At 40.3% G+C, this 24,364-nt stretch overlaps 1 protein-coding gene across 3 annotated transcripts in view; it reads left to right on the forward strand.

The window, feature by feature from the left end:
- The first annotated feature begins 1,694 nt into the window (after positions 1-1,694).
- Positions 1,695-24,364, forward strand: part of LIN9 (lin-9 DREAM MuvB core complex component) — a 30,518-nt gene continuing 7,848 nt past the window's right edge. The window contains exons 1-11 of one of the 3 annotated variants that reach the window (XM_032443436.1): positions 1,717-1,797; positions 11,829-11,963; positions 12,390-12,422; positions 13,296-13,390; positions 13,885-13,999; positions 14,971-15,104; positions 17,907-18,032; positions 20,533-20,690; positions 21,921-22,054; positions 22,792-22,911; positions 23,090-23,191. In XM_032443436.1, coding sequence (XP_032299327.1) covers positions 14,986-15,104; positions 17,907-18,032; positions 20,533-20,690; positions 21,921-22,054; positions 22,792-22,911; positions 23,090-23,191 — 759 coding nt within the window. In that variant the 5' untranslated portion in view covers positions 1,717-1,797; positions 11,829-11,963; positions 12,390-12,422; ... (1 more) ...; positions 13,885-13,999; positions 14,971-14,985. Of the gene's footprint in view, positions 1,798-11,828; positions 11,964-12,389; positions 12,423-13,295; positions 13,391-13,884; positions 14,000-14,970; positions 15,105-17,906; positions 18,033-20,532; positions 20,691-21,920; positions 22,055-22,791; positions 22,912-23,089; positions 23,192-24,364 lie in introns of all 3 variants that reach the window. The other 2 variants (XM_032443435.1, XM_032443433.1) reach the window with 2 other exon arrangements.

The raw sequence follows: 24,364 nt of genomic DNA on the forward strand, positions 1-24,364 counted from the left end.
ATCTTTCTCCACCCGCGCAAGGCAAGTGAGTCAGCAGTACCTAATTACAGGTTGTTAGCAGTATGCACAGATGTTCTCGGTCACGGTGTGTATATATATATGTATGTATATATCAGTATAATTGTGTCATTTCCTCATTGCCCAAGCATGGACTGCAGATTTGCCCACATGGTGTGAAGATGCGCTGGAAGCATTGGATGTTTGTCTACAGACTGTCAGAAGGCACTTGGTGCATCTCTGTCAGTCATGTTGACGTGGCTTGGAAACAGCACGCACAATAGATGTGAAAAAGCCAGAATACAGACATACTTTGTAACAGGAATCCTTACTGCACAGATTGCTAGCTTTTCAACACAGTCAATGGGAATAGCTCTGGCTAAATACTTTCCAAATGCAGAATTATCTGGTGTAATGCTATTTGGAGCTGAGTTTTTCTTTCTGAACTGGTAATTTATAAGATGACCAGTAGCAGATGCCTGGGGGATTGAAGTCTCTTGGGATTTTTCATGTTTTCTAGCTTTATCACAAGGTAAAGAGAATCTGTTAAATCTGTTAGCTTTAATGTGACTGTTGTAGAAAAGTTTTATCCCTTCACCCTCCCCTGAAATTCCCTTGCCTTGGTGAGTAGTGTAGCACTGAGGAGGCTCTGGTAACTGCTGCCTTCAGCACAGCCCAATGACAAGGTTTATAAATACAGCAGTAGAAATCTCACAGTGTCTGTCAGCTGTGGAAGTCTGTCCCTGCTCTTAGCTGAGCATTAACATGAAGCTCCTAGAGCACAAACGGCTCTCCTTGTACTTCAAACCATCGACCACTGTTGGCGGCATTAAGCATGGTCGCATCTACCCTGCTCTTCTCAACCTGCTGCAGTACCTAGTGTCTGGGATGCAACACTCGCTTTAAGCTCCACTCGCACGGATCAGGCTCAGGGAGCCCTGGGGCACCGCTCTCAAACACATGGTCTGACTTCTCGGGTGATGCTGCGCGGAGGCAGAAATCGGACTCTGTCATTCACGGTTCCCTTCTAACTCGGCTATTCAGTGGTTCTGTGCCGCTCCCCGGGCTGTGGTAGGAGCTCCCATCAGCTCTTCCCGGGCTGTGTTAGAGCTCACATCAGCTCATCCCGTGCTGTGTTAGGAGCTCCCATCAGCTCATCCCGTGCTGTGTTAGGAGCTCACATCAGCTCACCCCGGGCTGTGTTAGGAGCTCACATCAGCTCATCCCGGGCTGTGTTAGGAGCTCACATCAGCTCCCTCCGGGCTGTGTTAGGAGCTCACATCAGCTCATCCCGGGCTGTGTTAGGAGCTCACATCAGCTCACCCCGGGCTGTGTTAGGAGCTTCACATCAGCTTCACCCCGGGCTGTGTTAGGAGCTCACATCAGCTCATGCCGGCTGTGGTAGGAGCTCACATCAAGCTCCACCCCGTGCTGTGTTAGGAGCTCACATCAGCTCACCCCGTGCTGTGGTAGGAGCTCACATCAGCTCATCCCGTGCTGTGTTAGGAGCTCACATCAGCTCATCCCGTGGCTGTGTAGGAGCTCACATCAGCTCATCCCGTGCTGTTAGAGCTCGCATCAGCTCAATCCCGTGCTGTTAGGAGCTCAGCTCGCCTCACCCCGCGCTGAGGTGACGCTCCGTTACCGCCCCGCGCACGCGCCCCGCCGCGCGCCTCGCCCGCCAGCGCCGCCTCGCGCAAGGCCCCGTCTCCTCCCCCACAATGCCCCGCGCCAGGCAGCCTTTGAAAAAGCGGCGCGGCTCGTTCAAGATGGCGGAGCTGGATCAGCTGCCTGACGAGAGTGAGTACCGACCCGTGCCGCCGCCAGCCCTTCGCCCCTCCGCCGGGCCGCCCGCCCCGCTCCCCGCAGTCGGTCCGCCTCCGTCTCTCCGCGATGCGGCGGCCCGAGCCTCCTCCCTGACGACCGGGCCGCCCCCCCCACAGCCGCCGTCACCCGTCCCCGGCGAGGCCCCGGCCCGGGCGGCGGCGCGAGGCGGGCGGGGGGCTCCGGTCCGGCTGCGCGACCCCGCTGCACTCGGAGCTGCGCGACCTGTCCGGGCGCGGCGGCGGAACGTCACCGGGCGGGGTGCGGGGTGAGGGCTGTGGGGGCGACTAGGGCGGGCGGGGCGGGCGCCGCCGGGGGCTGCGGGCACCGCGGGGTCTGATGGACACCTACGGGAACACGCGTCGTGTGAGGGAGGGGAAGGGTGGTCGTGTGGGAAAGAAGAGTGGGAGGACAGGTGTGCCCACCTCCAGAGCTGTGCCATGGGGTAGGGTCTGTGTGAGGGTGGTGTTCGGAGCACAAGGATCAGGTGGAAGCTGGAGCACGGATGAGAAAGACGCACCTTGCTTTGTGTGTGGATTGAAGCACCGTGGGCTTGAGTGATATAAGAGAGGGTATTTTCAGTGTGAAACGTTCCTGCTGACATGTTGTCCTCCTAAATTATGTGGCAGTCTTCCTAAGATGACGTTTCTTAAGCAAGTAACTGAAGCTGCTCGTATGCCAGAATGAGAAAACATGAAGGGAAGAGGGGGTGAATAAAGGAACAAAGATCATTACTTTGGATTTTGTTTTGGTTTATTTTTCTCTGTGCTCTTCAGTGACATTAGAAGTAGTCAGTGGGACAGTGTATGTGTGTTATGATTTCTAGATGAGCTGTTAGTACATGCCATAAGGCCTCTAAACTGCCTGCTGGAAAAAATAACCCAGGGGTTCCTTGATACCAGTAGGGGCTGAACAGGGCTCTCAGCCTACAAGGACAGGCTGAGAGAGATGGAGCTGTTCAGCCTGGAGAAGAGAAGGCTCTGGGGAGACCTGAGAGCAGCCTTTCAGTATCTAAAGGGGGGCTGTAAGAAGGAAGGAGTCAGATTCTCTGACAGGGTCTGTGTGATAGGACAGGGGGAAATGGTTCCAAACTAAATGATGGGAGATTAAGATTGGATATAAGGAAGAGGTTGTTTACAATCAGGGTGGTGAGGCAGTGGAACAGGTTACCCAGAGAGGTGGTGGATAGCTTGTCCATGGTGGCATTCAGGGTCAGGCTAGAGGGGCTCTGGACACCTGATGAAGCTATGGATGTCCCTGTTCATTGCAGGAGAGTTGAACCAGATGACTTTTAGGGGTCCCTTCCAACTCAAATGGTTTTATGATCCTATGAACTGAAGCTTGTTAAATATTTATATATATAATGGTTTTAGCATTCTGTATTCCAATCTTCCCCTTACTCTATTATTGGTATTTTGGAACCCTTTTGTTTCTAGTGATATGATAAGCAGGAAGCATAGTCATAGAGCCATAGAAAATCCTTCGTTGTAAGGGACAGGGATCACTGAACCCATGTCTCCACACAGCACCACCCAAAATCCAAACCCTCTGAGAGCATTTTCCAAACACTCCTTGAACTCTGGCACTGGGGCCATGCCCACCACCCTCTGGTGATGAACCTTTTCCTGACCCCCATCTGATCCTCCCCAATGCTGTTCCCATAGGTTCTGTTATTGGTCACTGTTGTCCCTGCCTCTCTGCTCTGGTGTGCTCCTTGCTCTGAAAACACATGACAAGGAATAGTGTGAGATCAATCACTGTGTTTTATCGAGTGCTTTTGTAATCTGTAGTTCTGTGCTTTAAGTCCTTACAGCTGAAGATGGCATCTGAGCAAAGAAGTTTCAGAGGTTGACAGAGGAAGCAGTAGTGAGCAGTAGTTTGGAAGGCCGAGCCCACATTTCTTGCAGGGGTGGTGCACAAGATGGTACTCATAGGTGAGGTGGAAAGGACTGAGCATGAATTCATTGCTTGCAAGGGGTAGGTGCGTGCCTGTAGGTGGGCATAAGTCGTAGCTACTGAAATATGTGGATGTTACTTTTGTGTAACAGTTTAACATAGAAGTACTGTGTCCAGGTTTGGAGCCCTCAGTACAAAAAAGACGTGGAGATTTTGGAAAGGGTCCAGAGGAGGGCACAAAGATGATCAGGGGCCTGGAGCACCTCCCCTATGAGGAACAGGCTGAGGGAGTGGGTTTGTTCAGCCTGGAGAAGAGAAGGTTTGCGGGGTGACCTCATTGCAGCTTTCAATACCTGAAGGGAACTTACTCCCAGGAGGGGAGTAAACTCTTCGAAAGGGCGACAATAGCAGGACACGGGGAAATGGTTTAAAGTTAAAAGAAGGAAAGATTTAGGTTGGATGTTAGGGGGAAGTTTTTACTAGGAGAGTGGTTAGGCCCTGGAACAGGCTGCCCAGGGAGGTTGTGGATGCCCCGTCCCTTGGAGGTGTTCAAGGCCAGGTTGGACGGGGCCCTGGGCAACCTGATCTAGTAAAGGTGTATGTTGGTGGCCCTGCCAGGCAGGGGGTTGGAACTACATGATCCTTGAGGTCCCTTCCAACCCGGGTAATTCTGTGATTCTGTGTACTGGTCTGAAGTGTACATTTGTATTTTTACAAGACCAGTGGTGTTACTGTTACAGGTCTTTGTGCAGTGCCTTACTTAGCTCTGGAGTACATGCATCTTACAGTACTGACTTTCAGGCTTGCTCGTGAGATATTAGTGTTGTTGGCTTATGCAGTTGTTTGTATAGGAGGATTCATGTGCTAATTAGTCACTGGGTGGTAGAACATATTCTACAATGTGCTGTATTTTTGCTATTATGTGTCTAACGACCTTTGTTCTAAGGGGAAAAACAATTTGATTGTTAATGCATGAAGACTTTTTTGCAATGATCTGTGGGTGGAACCCATTGTTCTGTGAGTTATAAAGCAAAAAGGAGTTTACAGGTAAAAGGGGGCCTCGCCTCAATGGCTTGACCCATAGTCTTGTAGATCACATCTAGACTATTATCATTGCATAGTCATGACAACAGACGTTTTGATAATGGATCTCAGTTTAATAGTTTTACATCTTTGTAGAAAGTGCCTCTGATTATTCACTAAATAATTCAGCAATTTAGGAAGGCATGCAGACCAATAACCATTTCTTTTTGAAGTTATTCTGACTGTTGCTTTTCCAAAAAGAAGAAATAAAAATCACTTCTGGGATACCCAAGAGGTTTAAAATCTTTCAGACCTCACTTAGTGACTGTTGTTGTTCTGAACGTCAGCTCTAGCAGAACCACGCTTCCATAAAGCATTGCAGAACTGCAAATACATGCCAGGCTAAAACTAGGGCGGCGGGGAATTTTGGTGAACGTGTGTACAACAGTGTAGTTCTGTGTTTTTAGTGATGCTGTTTTGTGGTTTGTGAACATGCCAACAGCTTCTATAGCAGGAGGTGGCTTGGGGTTGAGATCCTGCTTCTGACTGCCTGGCTGTGGATCTTACAGCTCTGACAACTGCAGGGAGAAAAGAGTTAATAGCCTGATGTGGGCAGCGTCGTTGTTTTAACCAAGGAGATTTATGAAGGATCGTCAAAAATTAAGGACAGAGGTGATACTCTTCCTTTGGTACAGCTCAGTTGTCTATACTGTACCATGTTAGAATATGATAAATGCAAGTCACGGATCAACTAAGAGAGCCATAACTAATAGATAGCATCATTTTATTGCTTATTAGATCTATTTTACATTCTCACTGGGGCAGTATTTAGGTTACTGTGCCTACTTCGATCATACCCACCTCCAGAGGAAGCACTGTGCATTTCAAGAGGTTAACTCAATATAGTTTTCCCTTTGGCACCTTTATGTTGCCTACAGGGGCACCAGAGAGGTTTGTTAAGTGTGTTGTTTCACCTGGAACAGGTACCCCAATGCACCATGTTAGTGTCACGTAGGGTTGTGCTGTAGTGCAAGCCCTTGCCCATAGTGTGGCTGTCACTGCATCTGCCTGGCACATGGAGCAGACACACAGTACCTGTGTTTGTGAAGGTCAGGGGAAATACAGACCTTGGGAGCAAGGTCAGCACAGCAGAAGCCTCCATTTGGTGCTAGTAGGAGATGTTTAGTTGTTTCATTGGATAGAGAGGAACCTTCATGTTTTATGGAGTGCTGGTGAACTGGATGTTTTCCAGTTACACTGTAACTATTGCTATACCTGGTTATTTTGTTTCCTAGTCTATACTTAGACCAAGCTGGTATCTTCATTCTAGGTTGATTTCACACCATCTTCACGCGGCTTTCTGTACACAACTTAGTTTGTAAGGGATAATAACAATGAACATCACGTTTGTTTGGAATCTTCTGTAGTGGTATAAAAATAAGACTCTAAAATGTTAGAATAGCTCATAACTAGCTTATGTCTCATCCTGGTCTCTTTTCTCCAGTATAGATTGTAGTCAATAGTGGACTGTAACTGGGCGTTCACATATAATTCTAATTAAACACAGCGAGAAGATAAGTGAAATTTTGTGACATGGTACGTCTATGCAGCTTCACTTTCAGATTGGAAATCTGAATCAGTGGAGCTTGTTCTGGTAACACCTGCTGCCCTCTGGCAAGCTGTGTAACACAACTGGGCACTGGGTAATCCTTAACCCAGCAGGGAGTTAACACCAACAACCTCAGCAACCAAACAAGGTGGCAGTGTATAAATTAACATGTATTTGATGGAGATGAAGCCTTTTCTCGCTAGCGTTGCAAGGAGGAGAGGGATACAGTAACACTGTGTGCAGAAAGTCCTGCGAAGAAAGAGCAATTCTATAGCAAGTCCTGTCACTGAAAAATTCCAGAATATTAAAATATGCCAAATTACTTAAATACAGATGATTAGATTTATATTTTGAAGACAGAATTGTTTCTTCAGATGGTTGGGTTGATGCCCAATGAGTGACTAATTTTAGTCAGTCCCTTTTTCCTCCCTTTGTCTCCTGGTGATTCTGCAGTGGAGGTAAGCAGTGGGCAGTTGTACTGTGTGAGCCAGATGGCTGTTTCTCTTGCTCTCAAAAGGGAAAAGCAGTTGATCATAATGAAGTGTAAATAATGTTGCCTTGTCTCTTGCTTCTAGTAATACAACCTTATTTGTGAATTGCTCGGTTTTAAAGCTGAGGTGAGGCATCGATCCAGCATGTCATGTGCAGCTGTGATTAGCAGACGGGGTTAGTCCCAGCACACAGCTGTGTATTCGTGCATTCCTGTGCACTAGTAAGCCTACAGAATAGGTTCCGTGGAAGAGAGATGCCAGCTCTGAAGAAGTACAGGCAGGCCAAGCTTGTATGGGGTCAGCAGCATGGGGCCACCAGGAGGAGCGAGCCACTGAGCTGCTGCTGAGTGCTGTGGTTGTGATGTATGTAGATGAACACTACCAAGCTGCAGGTGAATCAGAATGCGGTAGCAGTGAGTAGCATGGTGTTAACCTTGTGCAATGCACGTACTGACAGTGGTAGTGTGTTGCCACATCCGTATTGGTGAATGTTACTAATACAGTTTGCAGGGGCTTGTGTTTTAGCATAGACAGAAGGGAAGGGGATGAGCATCTTTTATCCCACAGATGGAAGTTGCAGCACAGAGTAGTATTTAAGGCAGAAATAATCTTTGCTCTCAGCACATTTTCCAGCCATGGTTCCAAGCACTTTTCCCTGCATAGCCAGTTGTTCTGCTCTGACACTTCCCTCAGCAGCTGGAGGAGGGACGGGACATACCTCTCATCACTTTGGTTTTCCATCCTCAGGGCAAAGCAGCCTGGCTCCACTCTGGGCTTTTGAGGCAATAAGTCAGCAGAGCCTTGAGATTACAGCACTTGGGAGAGAGCACAAGCCATGTTTTGTGGCTGCTAAACAGTACCCGCAGCAATCATTTTGCTATTATTTGAACAGCTTGCCTTCGGAACTGTCTATTACCATGGTATCAATGTGTTGCCCAATATGAGAATGCAGTGTTTTTAAAACAAGTGCTTTGGCATTGCAGTTACTCTCTGTACAAGTCCTGTAAAAGGACTCGGAAGGCTGAGAAAATTGCCTTCCACCCGGAGTTAAATTAGGATTTGGAAATATGTAAATGTCAGTTTTATTAGTGGGCTCAGAACATGAGGAGAATGCTCATTCATCCATCCATCCTAGAAGCTAAAAGTTAGTGGTCTGATGTTACCTGAGGTTTTGGGGAGCTTTTAAGCTTTGAAACCCAGGTTTTTGTACTGTGTGTGCTTTTAACTTTCTAAGCTCTCCTGAATGAGTGTTTTAGTGGTCAATCATTTGAGATATTTCCGTTGATAAAACAAGTTACACCAAGCTTGTGCAGGTGAATGATGTCTAGGAGGGTTACTGACTCAACCTCTAATAGTGACTTGTGTTTTTCCCTTCTCCACAAGTTTCCTTAGACACACCATTATTAGAGCCAGTTGTGTAGCTTGATGATGTAGGCTTTAGAGATTATCCTGCAACCAGCAATAAAATAAATGCTCATCTGCACCAAATGTAAAAAATGTTTTAACAATCTGATGAAGAAAGTTTTCTTATTATATCATCACTTATCTGAATGATGTAATTGACTATATTAGTTTAGATATGCTCTTGGAACAGCTCTTTGTGCTTATGTACTAGTAAGATCAGTAGCTGTGGAACATCACTTTGGTTATTTGTAACTTTGGCTTTCAAAACTATAATCAGCTGCTGCAAATTCATTATTTGAAAGAGTGACTGAAAGATCTTTAACCAATTTAATTCTTTTGTCCATGTTCCTGTTGAAATGAAAAGGATAATTGTTGAGAAGCTCTGTTTGCACTGCTTTGCCTTCGTGTTAGTATTGAAAATTTACAGCAGGATATTCACAGCTGCCCATACTGAATCACAGTGGTATTCCTAGAATCACAGTATGGTTTGAGTTGGAAAAGACCGTAATGATCATAGAATCATTAAGGTTGGAAAAGGCCTCTGAGATCATGTAGTCCAACTGTCCACCTACCACCAATGCTGCCCACTAAGCCATGTTCCATTGTACCACATCTACACATTTCTCGAAGCCCCCAGGGACAGTGACTCCACCACCTCCCTGGCAGTAGTTGTAAATTTTGCTATGCTTCATCCCAAGGTTGTCTTAATTCCAGTATTAGTCACCTCCATGATGCACTGAACCTGGAGGACCTGGAAATAGATTTTGGTTGCAACATCCTATGTGATGCGTAGGCTTTTCTTTGCTTCCACCCATTTCTTGTGAAGTGCTTAATGTTCGCACAAATGAAATCTGCCTGATTGTCATAATAGGTATTTACATTCAAGCGTATGTGTGCATTCTGCTTTTATCTCTGTCTGTGTAATTAAAATGCTGGTTAAAAAGACTGCCAGCGATTGTGTAATTGTATTCGGAACAGTAGTAGTGTATAAAATTAGCCCCATTTAATGTGAGGCTGTGATAGTATGAATCCAGTAATTATTGCAACTGAAAATTAGAATTTTTTCAATAAACTGAATCTACTCTGGACAATAGTGATTTTATAGTTTCTGAAATGTTTTTATCTGTATTAAGTGTTGGGTGTGTTTTGTTGAAGCCTGTTACCACTCAGAAGGTCATACTAGCTTCAGATTTTGTGTCCCTGGTTGTACATGAAATACTACCAAACTAAATGGGAAATAGAGGGATTAGACTGTTTTCTTTGAAGTTTGAAAATATAAGAAAACTTGACAAGAAAATCCATGCATCAGGTTATTGTCTATAAGGTAAAATTAAGCTTAGTTACATGTCTCTGTTGTCATTTTGATGTTCTATGTTTGTTGTAGTGCTTTAAACTAGAAATTTTCTGCAATTCGTTACGTTAAAATATTTGTTTTACTTCAAACTCACCTTGATCAGAAAGTATACAATGGCTTTAATTGACCCTGTAATATCTGTGATATAAAGTTACTCCTCAGTTACAAGAGGTGAATTCACTTGGAACCAAGTCAGCATAGTAGCAAGTTCCAGCCACTTTTAGGTCTCCAAGGCAGGTTCTGTCTGACCAACCTGATCCTTCTATGATTAAGTGACCTGCTTGGTAGAGAGAAAGGCTGTTGATGTACTCTACCTATACTTCAGCAAAGGTTTTGACACTGCCTTCCACAGTATTGTCGTTGAGAAGTTGGCAGCCTGTGGCTTGGACGGGTACAATCTTGGCTGGATAAGGAACTTGCTGGAGGGCTGGGCCCAGAGTGTGGTGGTGAATGGGGTTACATCCAGCTGGCTATCAGTCACAAGTGGTGCTTGGCAGGGGTCAGTACTGGAGCCTGTCCTGTTTAATAGCTTTACTGATGATCTGGATGAGAGCACTGAGTGCACCTGGGAGTAGGAAAGCCCTTTGGAGGGAGCTGGACAGGCTGGCTGGATGGGCTGAAGCCAACGGGATGAAGTTCAACACAACCAAGTGCTGGGTTTTGCACTTTGGTCACAACAACCTCAAGCAATACTACAGGCTTAGGGGAGAGTAACTGAAAGACCCATGTGGAAGAATGGATGTGGGGGTGTTGGCTGATGCTTGGCTGAACATGAGCCAGCAGTGTGTCCAACTGGCCAAGAAGGTCAATGGCATCCTGGCTTGTGTCATCAAAAGTGCAGCCAGCATGAGCGAGGTGGTCATTGTCCCCCCCCTTGGTGAGGCTGTGCCTGGACTGCTGTGTTCAGTGCTGGGCTTCTCACTACAAGAATGTTACTTGGAGTGTGTCTAGAAAAGAGCTGTGAAGGATCTGGAGCACAAGCCTTATGAGGAGCAGCTTGGGGAACTGAGATTGTTTGGTCTGGAGAAGAGAAGGATCAGAGGTGACCTTTTTGCCCTCTACAACTGCCTGAAAGGAGGTTGTGATGAGGTGGTGTTCAGCCTCTTCTCCTGGGTAACCAATGATAGGATGAGAGAGAATGGCCTCAAGTTGTGCCATAGGAGGTTCAGGTTGGAACATTAGGAAAAAATTCTTCTCTGAATGAGTGGTCAGGTGCTGGAATGAGCTGCACAGGAAGGTGGTAGTCACTATCCCTTGAGGTGTTCAAGAAATGTTCAGATGTTGCACTAAGGGACTTGGTTTAGTGGGGGAATATGGGTGGATGGTTGGACTGTATGATTTTGGAGGTCTTTCCCAGCCTTGGTGATTCTATCATTCTGTGATTCAAGCTGTCAAAGTTTATTTCAGCTTTGAAAGAAATGTGCAGGAAGGGCAATGGTGTGGCCCAAGTCTGTTGTTAGCTTGCAGTCAAGCAGCTTGGGAGAAACTGGGAGAGGAACCTTTTAAACCACCAATGAGTGAAAACAAGTTCTGTCCCATTGCTCAAACTGAAACAGATTTTTAATAAATATATATTTTTAAATAGAAAATTTCTTTCCTTTTTCTTTTTTTTTTTTTAATTGAACATTAATATATATATTCTAAACAGCGTAATAAGTTGTCAGCAAACAAAATATGTTGAAAGAGTAAGGAGCGCAGGTAGTTGGGTTTTTTCCTGTCTTCACTTTTCCTGTCTTCACTTCAGCCTACCCGAAGCCAAAATACTCTGTTCTCTTGGAAAGGGGCAATATTTAATTTATGGCTCCATGGTGTTCCCTGTAATGTGTCCCCTTGAAACAAGGATTTCTGGCATTATGAAGTTAGTGTGTTTAGGGCATCGATACAGAAGAGTCGTGAGCAAAGGGGTTTCCAGACCTTTGGAGTAAAAAAAAAATCTCTCTGGAACTGCAGTTGGATAGAAGCTGAAGGAAGGACCTGGGGAAAGTGAGGGGGCAGAAGAGGAAGCAGTACTAAAAAGAAGGATTGCAACAGTGGGATGTAAGTGGGAAGGTAAGGTCTATTTGAGAGGAAGCCATGAAGCTCTGGTGGAAACGCTTTAAAGCAAAAAAGCATCTTTCCCCTTGTCTTCTCCTAATGTAAGTGCTTCCAACATTTTATTCTTAGAGAGCCATTTGCTGACTGCAGAGCATGAGGTCAGTGGTGAGGCCTAGCTTTTACTTTTCTCACCCAGAACCACTGCAGAGGTCTTACAGATGCCATTCAAGGGGAGCAGCGAAGTTCTGATGGATTCACTGCACAGTTTGAAAACTGAAAACAAAGCAAGGATTATGTCTACGTTTCTAATGCCTGAAGCTGCAGCAAGGAGGTACTACTGGGGGCAACTGGCTGACTCCCTGCTTTTGTTCCAAGCTTAGCACACACAAACTACTTCTTCTGTGGATACTTCTGGCACAGAATTTTGATTTTGTTGGATGAATAAAATAAATTTACTTACTGTATCCTAGGAAATCATGCACCTGTGTGTTATTTTGATGTTAAGCTTGTTGAGAAGCTGCTATGATGAATGAAAGTGCTCAGCATCTGGAACAGTTCTGTAAGAGTGAAGCTAATGGAAGAACAAAAAGTTTTATTGGGTTGTAATCATCTAATGCTGTCCTTAGTGCAATGGGAGGTGTCTTGAGTTCACTTATTCAACTGTAGAAGTTTTAATGTTCTCATTTCTTCCTAAGAATTAAGAATGACTAAGTTGCATACTTCAAAAGTGTTCATGTGGATTTTCAATATATTTCAGGTTCTTCAGCAAAAGCGCTTGTGAGCTTGAAAGGTAAGAAGATAACGTGTTATTTACATGGGCAAATGAAACACCCGCTCTGACTTTCATGTGTGCTTAGTTTCCAGCTCTAAAACATGAAGCATATATCACTGAAAAGTATTAGATGTTTTATTGTGTTTTCTTAAAATATCATTAGTTTTGTTGTGCTTATTAGTTAGCTCTCTAAGACTGATAATTCTTGGTGGTTGGAACTGCATATGTTTTGTTTAGACACTGTTCTTCTGGATGGCGTTCCTGAAAAGTGTTTCTTAAGTATTGCTTAGCCGTCAGGTTTGATGAGAAAATTGAGGTAATTTTTCCTTTTTAGGGGGTGAAATAAGAGAATGATTCTTAGTGAGATCTATACATGTGACAAATGTTACATTAGGAAGGAAATTCATAATTTCTTTGTGTTTTCTGTCAGCAAGCTGTAGGCTAACTCAAAAATCTATTTCTTTTCTTTGAAGCTGTCTTCATGATAGTTATGTACAACATTTGACTACTTAAAATCTGCCTAACAATAGAAGTTACTTTCTGATCACTTTATTTTCCCCAAGATTCAGTTTCAGCCTGTGTCACCCTGACAGGGGAAGTAATGGAAGTTACTGATTCTACCAAAGGAGGTTTTATGAAATCTAAGCTTTGTTTCAGAAATAATAAAGTTCTTTTAATGCTTCTCCTTTTTAAATTGATTTAATAAAAATTACTGAAATCTAAAATCCACTTATAGTTGAATCTAAAGACAACATTGCAAGTAAAATAAATATATAGTAGTAGTTGATGATGTTATGCTACGTTTCAGATGGTAGCTCGTATTGTAAGTATATATGCATGTATACGTTTTTATAATGTGTGTGTATTAATGACATGAATTCCTCGCAACAGAGGGAAGTTTGTCCAATACATGGAATGAAAAATATAATTCACTGCAGAAAACTCCCATTTGGAAAAGCAAGAATGCTGGCTCTACTGTGGAAATGGTAAGAAACAATAAAAAGACAATTTTGGGATTGCTAAAATACCATAAAGTTAATCAGTTGCAACAATCAACAAAATTTGACTGAGAATTCATAGTTTTGTAATCTCAGAATGTTAAACTGTCTGCTTCACAAGCAGTCTGCGGGGTTCCAATATGAATTGAAAGCATTTCTTATGAATAAGCAAACAAGTTCAAACCTTGTTTGATCATAAGAAATGTATTAAGCTTAGGTATACAAGTATTCAGACACCTAACTCATCTGGAAACAAGCAGGAGTTAGGTTCTAAATTCTTGTGTGGGACTGAGCCAGCGGTGTGATAATGGGTTGTAGTTAGCATTGGAAAGCCTTGAACCTTAAATTCTTTGTACCTTAAAACTAGTAGGTGGTGATAGAAAAGGCATTCCGTGTCCCTCATTGTGAATACTGTGCATGAACAGAGAAATATGTTTGTTTGTTTTTTTCTTGTAATTCATTCTCAATTTTGATATATGCAGCCCTTCAGAAATTCAAAACGGAGTCGACTCTTCTGCGAGGACGATGACAGGCAAATAAACACAAGGTCACCCAAAAGAAATCAGAAGGTTGTGATGGTTCCACAGGTACCTACATGTATGCAGATATTTTTACCAAAAATGGGAATGAGCCCATCTGTTTTAGTTGAAGAATAGAATATATTTGCTTTTCAAGTTGCACTATCTGTTTATGAATATGCCTGTGAGGAAAGATGTTGCGAGGAGTTAGCCTCAATTCAAAACAGATTTGTATTTTCTTCATCATAATTTCATCATAACAATTGTTTGAGAGTGCTTGTTTTTTTTGATATTCTTTTTTATAAGAATACAGAGCTAGAAAGCCATGTGTACCATCACCTTGTGAGCCTGGATTTGCCACACTGAACAAGTAGTACTTGAATATGCACCTTGCATGCTTACTGAACTGTACTGTGCAGTGTAGAATGGGGAAGACTTAGCAATTGCTGTTTAGCTGGACTCATTTTGTCAAAAACATTTCATCCTTTGTTACTATGATTTCTTAACAGTCGAAAGGCCTGGATAATGTCCTATGCCTAGTTCACTTGTACTTAAATGTTGGCTTAGGAGGTCCCACGATAGCTAGAAAAACCTTTATGAGAGCCTACAGCTGCTGTAACACATGGATCTTGACATTGTGCTAGCCTTTGTTTCTTGGAGTTCCAGTGGAAGAAAGAGGGTTGTAAATACAAGGTAGTGGTTAAGCGCAACAGGTAGTTTCTTCACAATTTTTCCTGCAATATGTCTACTTTGTGCTTTATTCTGTTATTGCTGCTACTAAATGTCATTTATGAGCATTTGTTATGTAATTTGTTGTACTCATTCTCCTAAAGTTTGCCATCTGTTTTGCTTGATTGTGTTGATGATAAAGTGCAGTAAGGTTTATTACAGATTTGCAGCAGCAAAAATTTTTATTGTAACAATATGTGGAATTAAAATGTAGCAATCATTAATGAACGTATGAACTTGTATCGAGAAAATCTAGTTTAATCATTTTAGTACTGAAAAATAGTAGACTGTATTTAACTGTTTCCTTTATTTTTCTTATAGAAGTTTAATACAACGATGTCAACACCAGACAAGAAAGCTTCACAGAAGATTGGTTTACGGCTTCGTAATCTGCTCAAACTTCCCAAAGCTCACAAGTGGTGCATATATGAATGGTTCTATTCTAATATAGATAAGTATGTGTCCTTTGTATAAGCATATAAATATACTATTAGTATAGAAACAAGTTATTTTCTGAAATTGAACTGTAAATTTCCATATACTGATTAGACACTCCAAAATTTATTTTTGAAAATGATTTTCTTTTTTATAATGGGCAATTTTAGCTTTTTAGTTCGTGGAGCGTCTCCTTCATGGATATAATTTACTTTTTATGGCCTCTGCCTCTAACAGTTGCAAGATTTTATTCATTTGTTATTTATCAATCTCTGTTCTCTCCCCATCTCCCGAAACGCACGTGGTCGGGCCGCACCGTGCCGTGCTGCACCTCGCTGCTAGAGAACTTTTGTTCCTGCTCCCCTGGGTTTGTCCCCACTCTCACGGAGTGAGCTCTAGAGGGAACTGCGTGACAGCTTCTTAGGCATGAAGTTAGCAGAACACTTATGCTTTTTTGAACCCTTGGGTCAGTGGGGCACAATGAAGACGGAAATGAGGCTACCTCTTCAAAGATACCCATTCCCTACAAGTTGTAAACCTTTATTACATATATTTCTTCCCAATTGTTCCTGTTATTTTGATTGTGATTGCAAACAGATTACTGGGTTATGACCGTTTGGCTCTTCCCTAGATGTCAGCATCTTCTTAGGTCTCCTAATCAACCTCCCAGGTTGTTTCCAAAGTCTGTTACTTCAGCCTTTGGTACTTTATTGCTTAGCACCACCTAGTAACGTGGTATAAATAGTTTAGAAGAACCATTTTAACCTAGTCCCTAATCAAGGAATAATATGCAAAACTTGTCACGGATTAACTACTATGTGAAACACTAATGTTTAATAAATTAAAGGATGGCTTCAGAGTTAACAAGCATTATTTTCCAGAATTTATTCATAATTACTGCTTTTGTTTCCAAATTTAATAAGAGCTGCAGCTCTTTTTGTTAACTTTAGCAGGCAATCATAGCAACAGAAAAACATTTTCAAATCTGTTCACCACAACCAGAAAAATTACATGTTCATTTCAGTTTGTTCTAAATTCATCTTCTGTGGGAGATGGTCCTTTTTTTTCTCTCGGGATGGAGGGGAGTAGAAGCCCTACTTATTCTTAGTCATCATTTTAGTATATGGCATTTACAATTTTTTCTTTTTATTTTTTTATTATACAACAGTCCAAGAACTTTTTATTCCCAAATGTCTATGGAGCTTTAGGTCTATCGGTAAACAAGGATTTGTTTTAGCAGATAAATCCAAAAACCTCCTTCGTAATTATCAGTGTATGCTTGTAATGCTACTCAGTTACAATCCTATGAAGATATTATCATAGTTAATTTATTGAGAAACTCCATTTCTATGGAAAAAAAACTTTCTTGTTGTGAGTGATAAGATCTAGACAAGGTAAACCATAGAAAAGTTTAAAGCACAGACCTGTTAACTGATGAAATATGGCGCTCTCTACACATCTTGAAATATTTTATCCAAATCTTATCCTAAATTGACATCATCAATTTAAATGCCATTTACTTGCTAAAAGTTTGTAAAATACTTTAATCTTGACAAATGTAATCTGTGGGATTATTAGGTGATTTAAACCGTTTCAGTTGGATTCTATCTACAGTGCTGTATGTAGGACCATTTTTCTGTAAAATTCCATTCACTTTGTTGTGCTTGGAAACTTACTACTGCAAGGATCAGAGGGCCCCAGATTGCTTACACCATTTCCCAGAGCTTCCAGACTTATAAATGCTTTGGGTTTACAGTTTGCCTGTTTAGGATTAAGTGATAGTAAAAATCAAATACAGATTCTTTCTCTTTTCTCTCTCTTTCTTTCAAAAATCTTTCCTCTACATGGATCTTATGTTACTGAAATTAAATATGAATAAAATAGAACTTCTTCTGCACTCCCTGATCTGTCTTTCTGAGCATGATTGATGATCCTTAGCAGTTTTTCTTTCCCTTCTTAAATCCCAATGCCCTGCAGAGTGGAGGAAAGTGGCTTTATCTAGGATGCAGTTCTTTTCTTCTCACCAAGTGAAATCTATTCCAGTTGCACATGGTCTTTAATAATTAACCTGCTATTAGATAGACATACCCATTGCAGCTCCCTTGTTTCCTCAGCCCAAGAAGAATGTAGTACTACAAATTAAAACACAGTCATAAAACATAAGGTGTGTATTTGTGTTATGACAGATAACAACATCCAAGAGAAGCTCTTAAGTTGGTAGGCTCTCTGAACTTCCACTTCTATTGTAGTGATCCTCTGCTTTATCGTGGAGTCATGGTATTATGTATATCTCTCCTGCAGAGCTACAGTGACAAGTTGGCTCAATTTCTTGAATTTTGGGAAACTTCAGAGAATCTGGTTTATTATTGAATGAACTTACGAAGAAGAAACTATTTTTCTATTCCTCAGCATCACCTTGCATATGATTGTTGTTCCTTCCTTTATTCTTAATATCCTGCTATATCATAATAGTTTCCTTCAGAGGGTTGCAGTATCTCCGTGACACTTTGTTGGCTTTGCTGAAGTTTCTTTTAATGCCCTTACATACATTACAAAGCAAAATGGCTGTGTCTCCCCATAGTAACAAGACAGATGAACATTTTTAAACATCATTGATAATAAGGCTCAGGCAAAATGATAGTCCTGGAAACTTTCTGTTTTTTGTTTTCAACCGACTTGATTTCAGATTAAATTCATCCTTTAAATAGACTTAAGGTTTTTTATTTTTTTCAATATATTTCTTGTGATTAATGCTTTTTTAAGAATCTTCTGACAAAAGTTTACTAAGTGTAGTTAAAAGAGAGCCAATTATGTTTTAACAGACCGCTATTTGAAGGAGATAATGATTTCTGTGTATGCCTGAAGGAATCTTTTCCAAACTTAAAAACCAGAAAACTGACAAGAGTTGAGTGGGGAAAAATCAGACGATTAATGGGAAAACCACGGAGGTAATTTATTTATTTCTTTTCCTTTAATAACTGCATGTAGTTTTCATGTTATCTGAATTGTTTTGTATTTTTCTGGGATCACTTTGCATGTGGATTGTAAATAACAAGCGCACATAGAACAACTGTTTTTTAAGTAGTGTTCTCTGAACATATCACTCCTCACCCCACTGTTCTCATAAGCCTGTACTTGAAATGTTCTCTACCCACTCTAGATATGTGATAAGCTAGGATATGTTGAAATTATTACTACATTTTCCATGTTGCAGTACTTTTTTGGCATGGAAAGCAGGACAGTTTTCCACTATGTATTTTCTAGAAATAAGTAGCTCTTTGTAGGGAAAACAAGAGCACATTTTCATCTCATTTATTATTTCTTTAAACAGTTTTCTAGATTTTCAGCTTCTCCTAGCTGGGATGCCACAACAAAGTGGGGAAAACTCAGCCATACAATATCAGACATTGCAGACAAGAATCCAGTATTGAATGAAGATCATAGTTTTTTTTCTATTTAAGTTTCATAACTTTTGAACCCACTAACAGAACCATTACAGCTTGGAGAAGAAAAGGCTCAGGGTGATCTCATCTATGTGTACAAATACGTGAAGGGAGGATATAAGAAAGACAGAGACAGGCTTTTTTCAGTGGTGTCTAGAAAAAATGCAGTGGGCACAAACTCAAACACAGGAGGCTGCCTTCTGAACATAAATAATTGTTTTATTTTTTTTCACTATGAGAGCGACTGAGCAATGGAACAGGTTACCAGGAGAAGTTTCTGCCTTGGAGATGCTCAGAGGCCATCTGGACGTGGTCATGGGCAACCTGCTTTTTGTCAACCTAAAATAGGCATTTCTGTTTGTTACTGGTTTTTTAATACTTTTAAACAAGAAAATATTGTCAGCTTTTTTCAAGATCTCAGCAGAAATCTTTTGTCTCAGTTTTAAAAGATTTTGAATGGTTCTAAATCATTCGAGTGTGTTATCAAATAATTTTAATCTACTTCTGAAGTATAAGTGTTTGGTTTTTTTTTAGCATCACATGTCTGTTAGAAATTTCCTATATCTATCCTCAGTCATGCTCAAGTAAGATAAATATCATGGCAATACCAATATTTGCCCAGGAGGGAGGAGAAAGCGTGACACTTCATATTCATAGTGCTGATAGCAGAAAATAATAGTGTCTCCATGTTCTTGTGAGCTACAAGAAAGAAATTTTGAAGATTAGCAAAGTGGCTTTGTGAAACAGTTTGAGTGAGGGATATACAGAAGAAAACACAAGAATGTTTATTTCGGCGTATAATAAGAGTAATAAGCAGACTTGGAAATAGAGGAGCTGACTGCTCAATACTACATGAGATTTGAATAATTAATCTTTGAGTTTTTCTCTGGAGAATAGTTGGTGTAGAATAGGGAGCCAGTAGAGAAATTATCAGTATTGTCTAAAATACCCTTGTAAAATGGCGCTTTTTATTGATCACTGATCAATACTTAGCTAATAAGTTCTACAGAGAATGTTTAAATTGCATTTGACTACAGTAAAGCAATTAATAAAGTTGTAGTAAATTATATCATAAATAACTACTTCTGCAATTAGGCAGACCTAATTGTTTTTTGTTACCAACACAGGAATGATTCCTTTATTAATAAAGGAATAGAGATAGGAGCAGTGTCTGTGCTTTCAGTATTATTTTCATGTATCGTGCCTGTTCAGGAGATTAAAAGTGAAAATGAATAAAACCAAATAAAGACCTTGTGAGTAAGTCTGCAATCTCTTAGATTACATTCTAAGGCCAAAGCAAAGGGACAGATGAGTTTTAGAGATGATCTGATTTTACACAAGAACCTTCATCCAAACAAATTTATACTGGTACTGTGATCAGTGTCAGAACAATTAATCTACGTAATAGAAACTTGTGTCTAAGAAATACTCAGCATGAATGCTAGTAGAAGAGACAAGGAAAAGCTCTTTTATGTTGAGTCTGCTGCCCTTTCATACTAAGTTTAACCTTCAAAACTTTCTACTGTGTACAGTAGGTGATGGCAGACAGGTAACCTGACAGTAAGTCCTAAGTACAGGCGTGGACATGGTGTTCAGGATAGGCTGGATATGAGGCTCTCTACAGCTTTGTTGTGAAACCAGATGGACCACAGTAAGGATAAAAAGTCCTCAAAATCAGTACTCTTTTGAAATATTAATGCAAACAGCATTCCCAAGTCTTTCTGGTTGTTCTTTGGATGGTTCGATGTTTGTTTAGGTTTGTTTGTTGTTGTTTTCTTTGTTTTAATTTTGTTTTAAGCGAACTGTTACTCTAGGAGTAATAATTCCAGAGACTCAGAGCATCTAAATCTCTTCATCAAAATCTTTCTCTCTTGAGCACTTCACTTCAAGCTTTTTCATTTACTCTCACTGAGTTGTAAACTGCGCTCATTTGTTTGTTATGTATTTTGTATACGTATGTCTTCAATGTCAAATTTAAGTATAGTTTTACCTCATTGTATTGTAGGTGCTCCTCTGCATTCTTTGAGGAAGAAAGATCAGCATTAAAACAGAAGCGGCAGAAAATAAGACTTTTGCAGCAACGTAAAGTTGCAGATATTTCACAGTTCAAAGATCTTCCAGATGAAATTCCATTACCCCTTGTAATAGGAACAAAAGTTACAGGTAGTTTTTCTTAAAAACTAATAAACAATACCCAAGATTTTTGCAAATATTTTGGTAAACTGCGGTGTTACTTACTGTGCATAGGTGAAATAAATTTAAAACATTAAAAATTAATTGCTTTTGTTGCTAGCTCATTGAGAAAGCGCTTATCGTGATTATCTAGTATTTGTAAAACAACATGGTTTTGAGATAAGATTTTGTGGTTTATTATTTCTGGTGTTGAAACTGTAGTTGTTTATTTTTATTGTTGTTGTTTGGGTTTGTTTTGCTTGAAGTAAAGTACCTCCCAACAAATCCTAGAGAGGCTTCAAAGCCAAGAGCTTAGTGCTGCCTGGAAGTTTAAAATACGAGCTAATATAAAACTTAAGCTTGATTTTCCATAAATATAAAAATACCTATCTGAAAACAAATATACAATTGATATTGCAGTGTAGCTGAATATATATGCTAAATAGGACATTGTCTTATAGAAAAAAGTACTCATAACTGAGAAAGGGATCTTGTTAAAAATGGTTTTTTTTTTAAAGAAAATGCATTCAGCTTTGCTTAATTTTGTAAAAAAAAAAATAAAAAAATCTTGAATTTCTTCTTCCTCTCTGTGAAGGAGGATGCTTTTCACTTGAGCACTGTATCTCCCACTCTGGCCTCTTCATTGCTTCTTCATTGCTTTCTGAGTTCTTCAGCATCCCTGTCCTTAATTCTTGCTGAAAAGCAGGCATACAAAGCACCCTGTATCTTCTCACTCTCATGGACCTATATCCTTCTATATCTTCTTTTTCTCAGTATACAGTCATCACTGCGAGTGGTCATAGAGAGATGGTGTGCAAAATTATTCCAAAATTGATTTTTGCCTGCAAAATCTAATTGGCAGAAGGTATTGGGTGTTAGATAGTATTTTGTTTAGACATAAATGTAGTGCTGAAGATTAGATGTGGGAAATATTTGACTTGCAAAGATAAATTTGACAAAAAAAAAAAAAATTGGGTGGTGTTTCTAGTGGATACAGCTTTTTTCTGGGTTTACAAGTTTTGCTTGTTTGTTTTTCTATATATATGCGTTGGAATGCATATATAAAAAAAGATTACATATCTGTGCCAAGGTTACATGCGTAACATTTAAGTCTGTTCTTCTCAGTGACATCAGAGCATTATAATATTTGAGTTTTTGTGGAGGTTTTTGTTCTTAATATGTTTTTTCTTTCATATGTTTGTTGTTGTTTTTTTTTTTTAGCACGATTGCGAGGTGTCCATGATGGGCTGTTCACAGGACAGATAGAAGCTGTAGACACTCTTAACGCTACATACAGAGTCACTTTTGACAGGGCAGGTCTTGGGACACAAACAATCCCAGATTATGAAGTTCTTGTAAGTATTAATGATACATTCCCAAAATAGCTGTAATGCAAATTCTTTTTTGTTGTTGTTTGTTTGTTTAATCTACAGTTGTGTCCTTTAATCAAGAAGAATGTGTTAATTACATCCAGGTAGTGTTGTCATAAACCAGAAACAAGCATAACAGATGCATGGGAATTTCCAGGAGAATGAGTTTCTGCTGCTGCTTGTTATACAGAATAAGATCACCTTCTCCTAATACAAATTGTAGTAACTAAGGCTGGAATAGCAGAATAGAGTTACTTTTATAGGCTGAGTATGAAAAAGTGTAATGAGTAATGTAAGATTTCACAGAAAGTTCTGCTGTAGGATTTCTGTTAAATAGTTTCTGTTGAATAGTCTGACCTAGACTGCAAGGTTCTTACAGGACAGCATTTTCTTTAGTATTTTGTGTATCGTTCAGTCTACTAAAGGAAGATGAAGTTGTCTGAGGTTTACTCTCTCTTGTGGGATTTGGGTTGGTGGGTTTGTTTGTTTGTTTGTTTTAGTGCAATGCTGTAACACTTTTGCAACACCAACAGTGGAAGATAGTTTTGAAGCTGCCCCTAGTCCAGAAGCAAAATGCTACTCCTTATTGTTGCTTGGGCTTGGGGTGTGGTTGGGCATGGCTAGTCCAGATTCCAGAAATAAAATATGCATTTGTGAAGGTGTGTTAGGCTTTTTAATTAGCCTGGCACCTGAGGAATTTCCTTATTTTTCTCATCTTGCAGAGTAACGAACCTCATGAAACCATGCCAATTGCTGCCTTCGGGCAGAAACAACGGCCTTCTAGGTTCTTTATGACCCCTCCCCGGCTGCATTATACGCCTTCACTCCAGTCTCCAATTACAGTAAGTTGCTTACTTCTTAGTATTTTGAATATTATTCGGTGAAATATTTTCTGATAAATCTTGAAGCTGTTACCTTTATACAGTCTTTGAGATAAGTTTTCTCAGGTTCCTCAATAAAGTAATTTTAGCAAATGCCTCTAAAAGTAAGCTAATAAATAAAATATTCTTTCTTGTATAGGACAGTGATCCTTTATTAGGACAGTCGTCGTGGAAAAACAAAATTTCAGGCACAGACAGTGAAACGCTAGGGGGCTTTCCAGTAGAGTTCCTCATTCAAGTGGTAAGTGTTAACTGCAGCACTTAATTTTGTAATGTATTGCCCTTTCTGTGTTTATTTTGCTTATTCTTTTGCAGTTAAATGAAATTCTGTTGATACATGAAAGGTAGTATCATCAAAATGATGAAATTTTCAGAAGTAATTAGTAGTACATTTTGAGGGTGTTTTTTTTCCTCACTGATTAAGAAGCTTTGAGATATGTTGCTCTTTTCTCAGACCTCAAAAAGGCCTTATGTCTCCAGAAGTCTCTCTTATCTCTCCTAGTTCTAGTAGTTGGTTTAAAAAGATATAATATTAATTCCAAAATCCAAATTGTTTTATGATTCTTCATCGTGAAATAATTCTTCAGGGATTTTTGTACAACAGTTCAGAAAATCATAGGCAAGTAATATTAAGAAGTTAGATGTGATCATCCTAATATTGGCTGTGTTAAGAAATGAAATAAACAAAAGATACAATCTTTCCTTATGCTACTATCATCAGCAGTTATCATCTTCCTTGAGTCACTGAGTATGATCAGGGAAGCTTTATGACTTTTGTACTAAACTGATCCATTTGTGGAAGCGTTTCTATATTTCGCATCTGAAAGCTGTATAATTTCTGTCATGTTAAGTGGTAAACCATTACTCATGATAAGGAAACCTGAAATTTTGAATCAGAGATTCTAAAGTGTGGGCACTCGAGAGTTACTGTATTAATACATTTTTTTGCTTGGTGATTGTCAGGTTTTTGAAAATAGAGAAGCTGTAGACTTTTGTCATTGGTTTGTGATCATCTTAATACTTGTTTGAGGTTTCTCATACAGGTGTCAAGAGGCTTAAAACAGCTTTTGTTGTGGTAGTTTACATTATCTTTAAGCCTGCAGCATTGACGTTCTTGTTAGAAGTAAAGAATGATTCCGAAACCCGGTGTTGCAAAAAACACAGCAATCAATGAATATTGATCACACTGCATTTGCTAATCCAGAAGAAGTTTTATGTTAAAGACCGCTGTGAAACATATTCTGTCCTTTTTTTGTATTCTGCTACAGTAAAAATGTCAAAGTCCTCATTTTGATTTAATGACGATTCAGCAGTTAAGTGGTCAGAAAAACTTTCTGTGAAGGAAAGCATCAGGAAACAGCTTATGATACAATGAAATAATTTCATGGAAAAGCTCTATTTGGGACAAGGGATT

Source organism: Coturnix japonica, chromosome 3 (genome assembly GCF_001577835.2).
Source record: "Coturnix japonica isolate 7356 chromosome 3, Coturnix japonica 2.1, whole genome shotgun sequence".
Taxonomy (NCBI): Eukaryota; Metazoa; Chordata; class Aves; order Galliformes; family Phasianidae; genus Coturnix; species Coturnix japonica.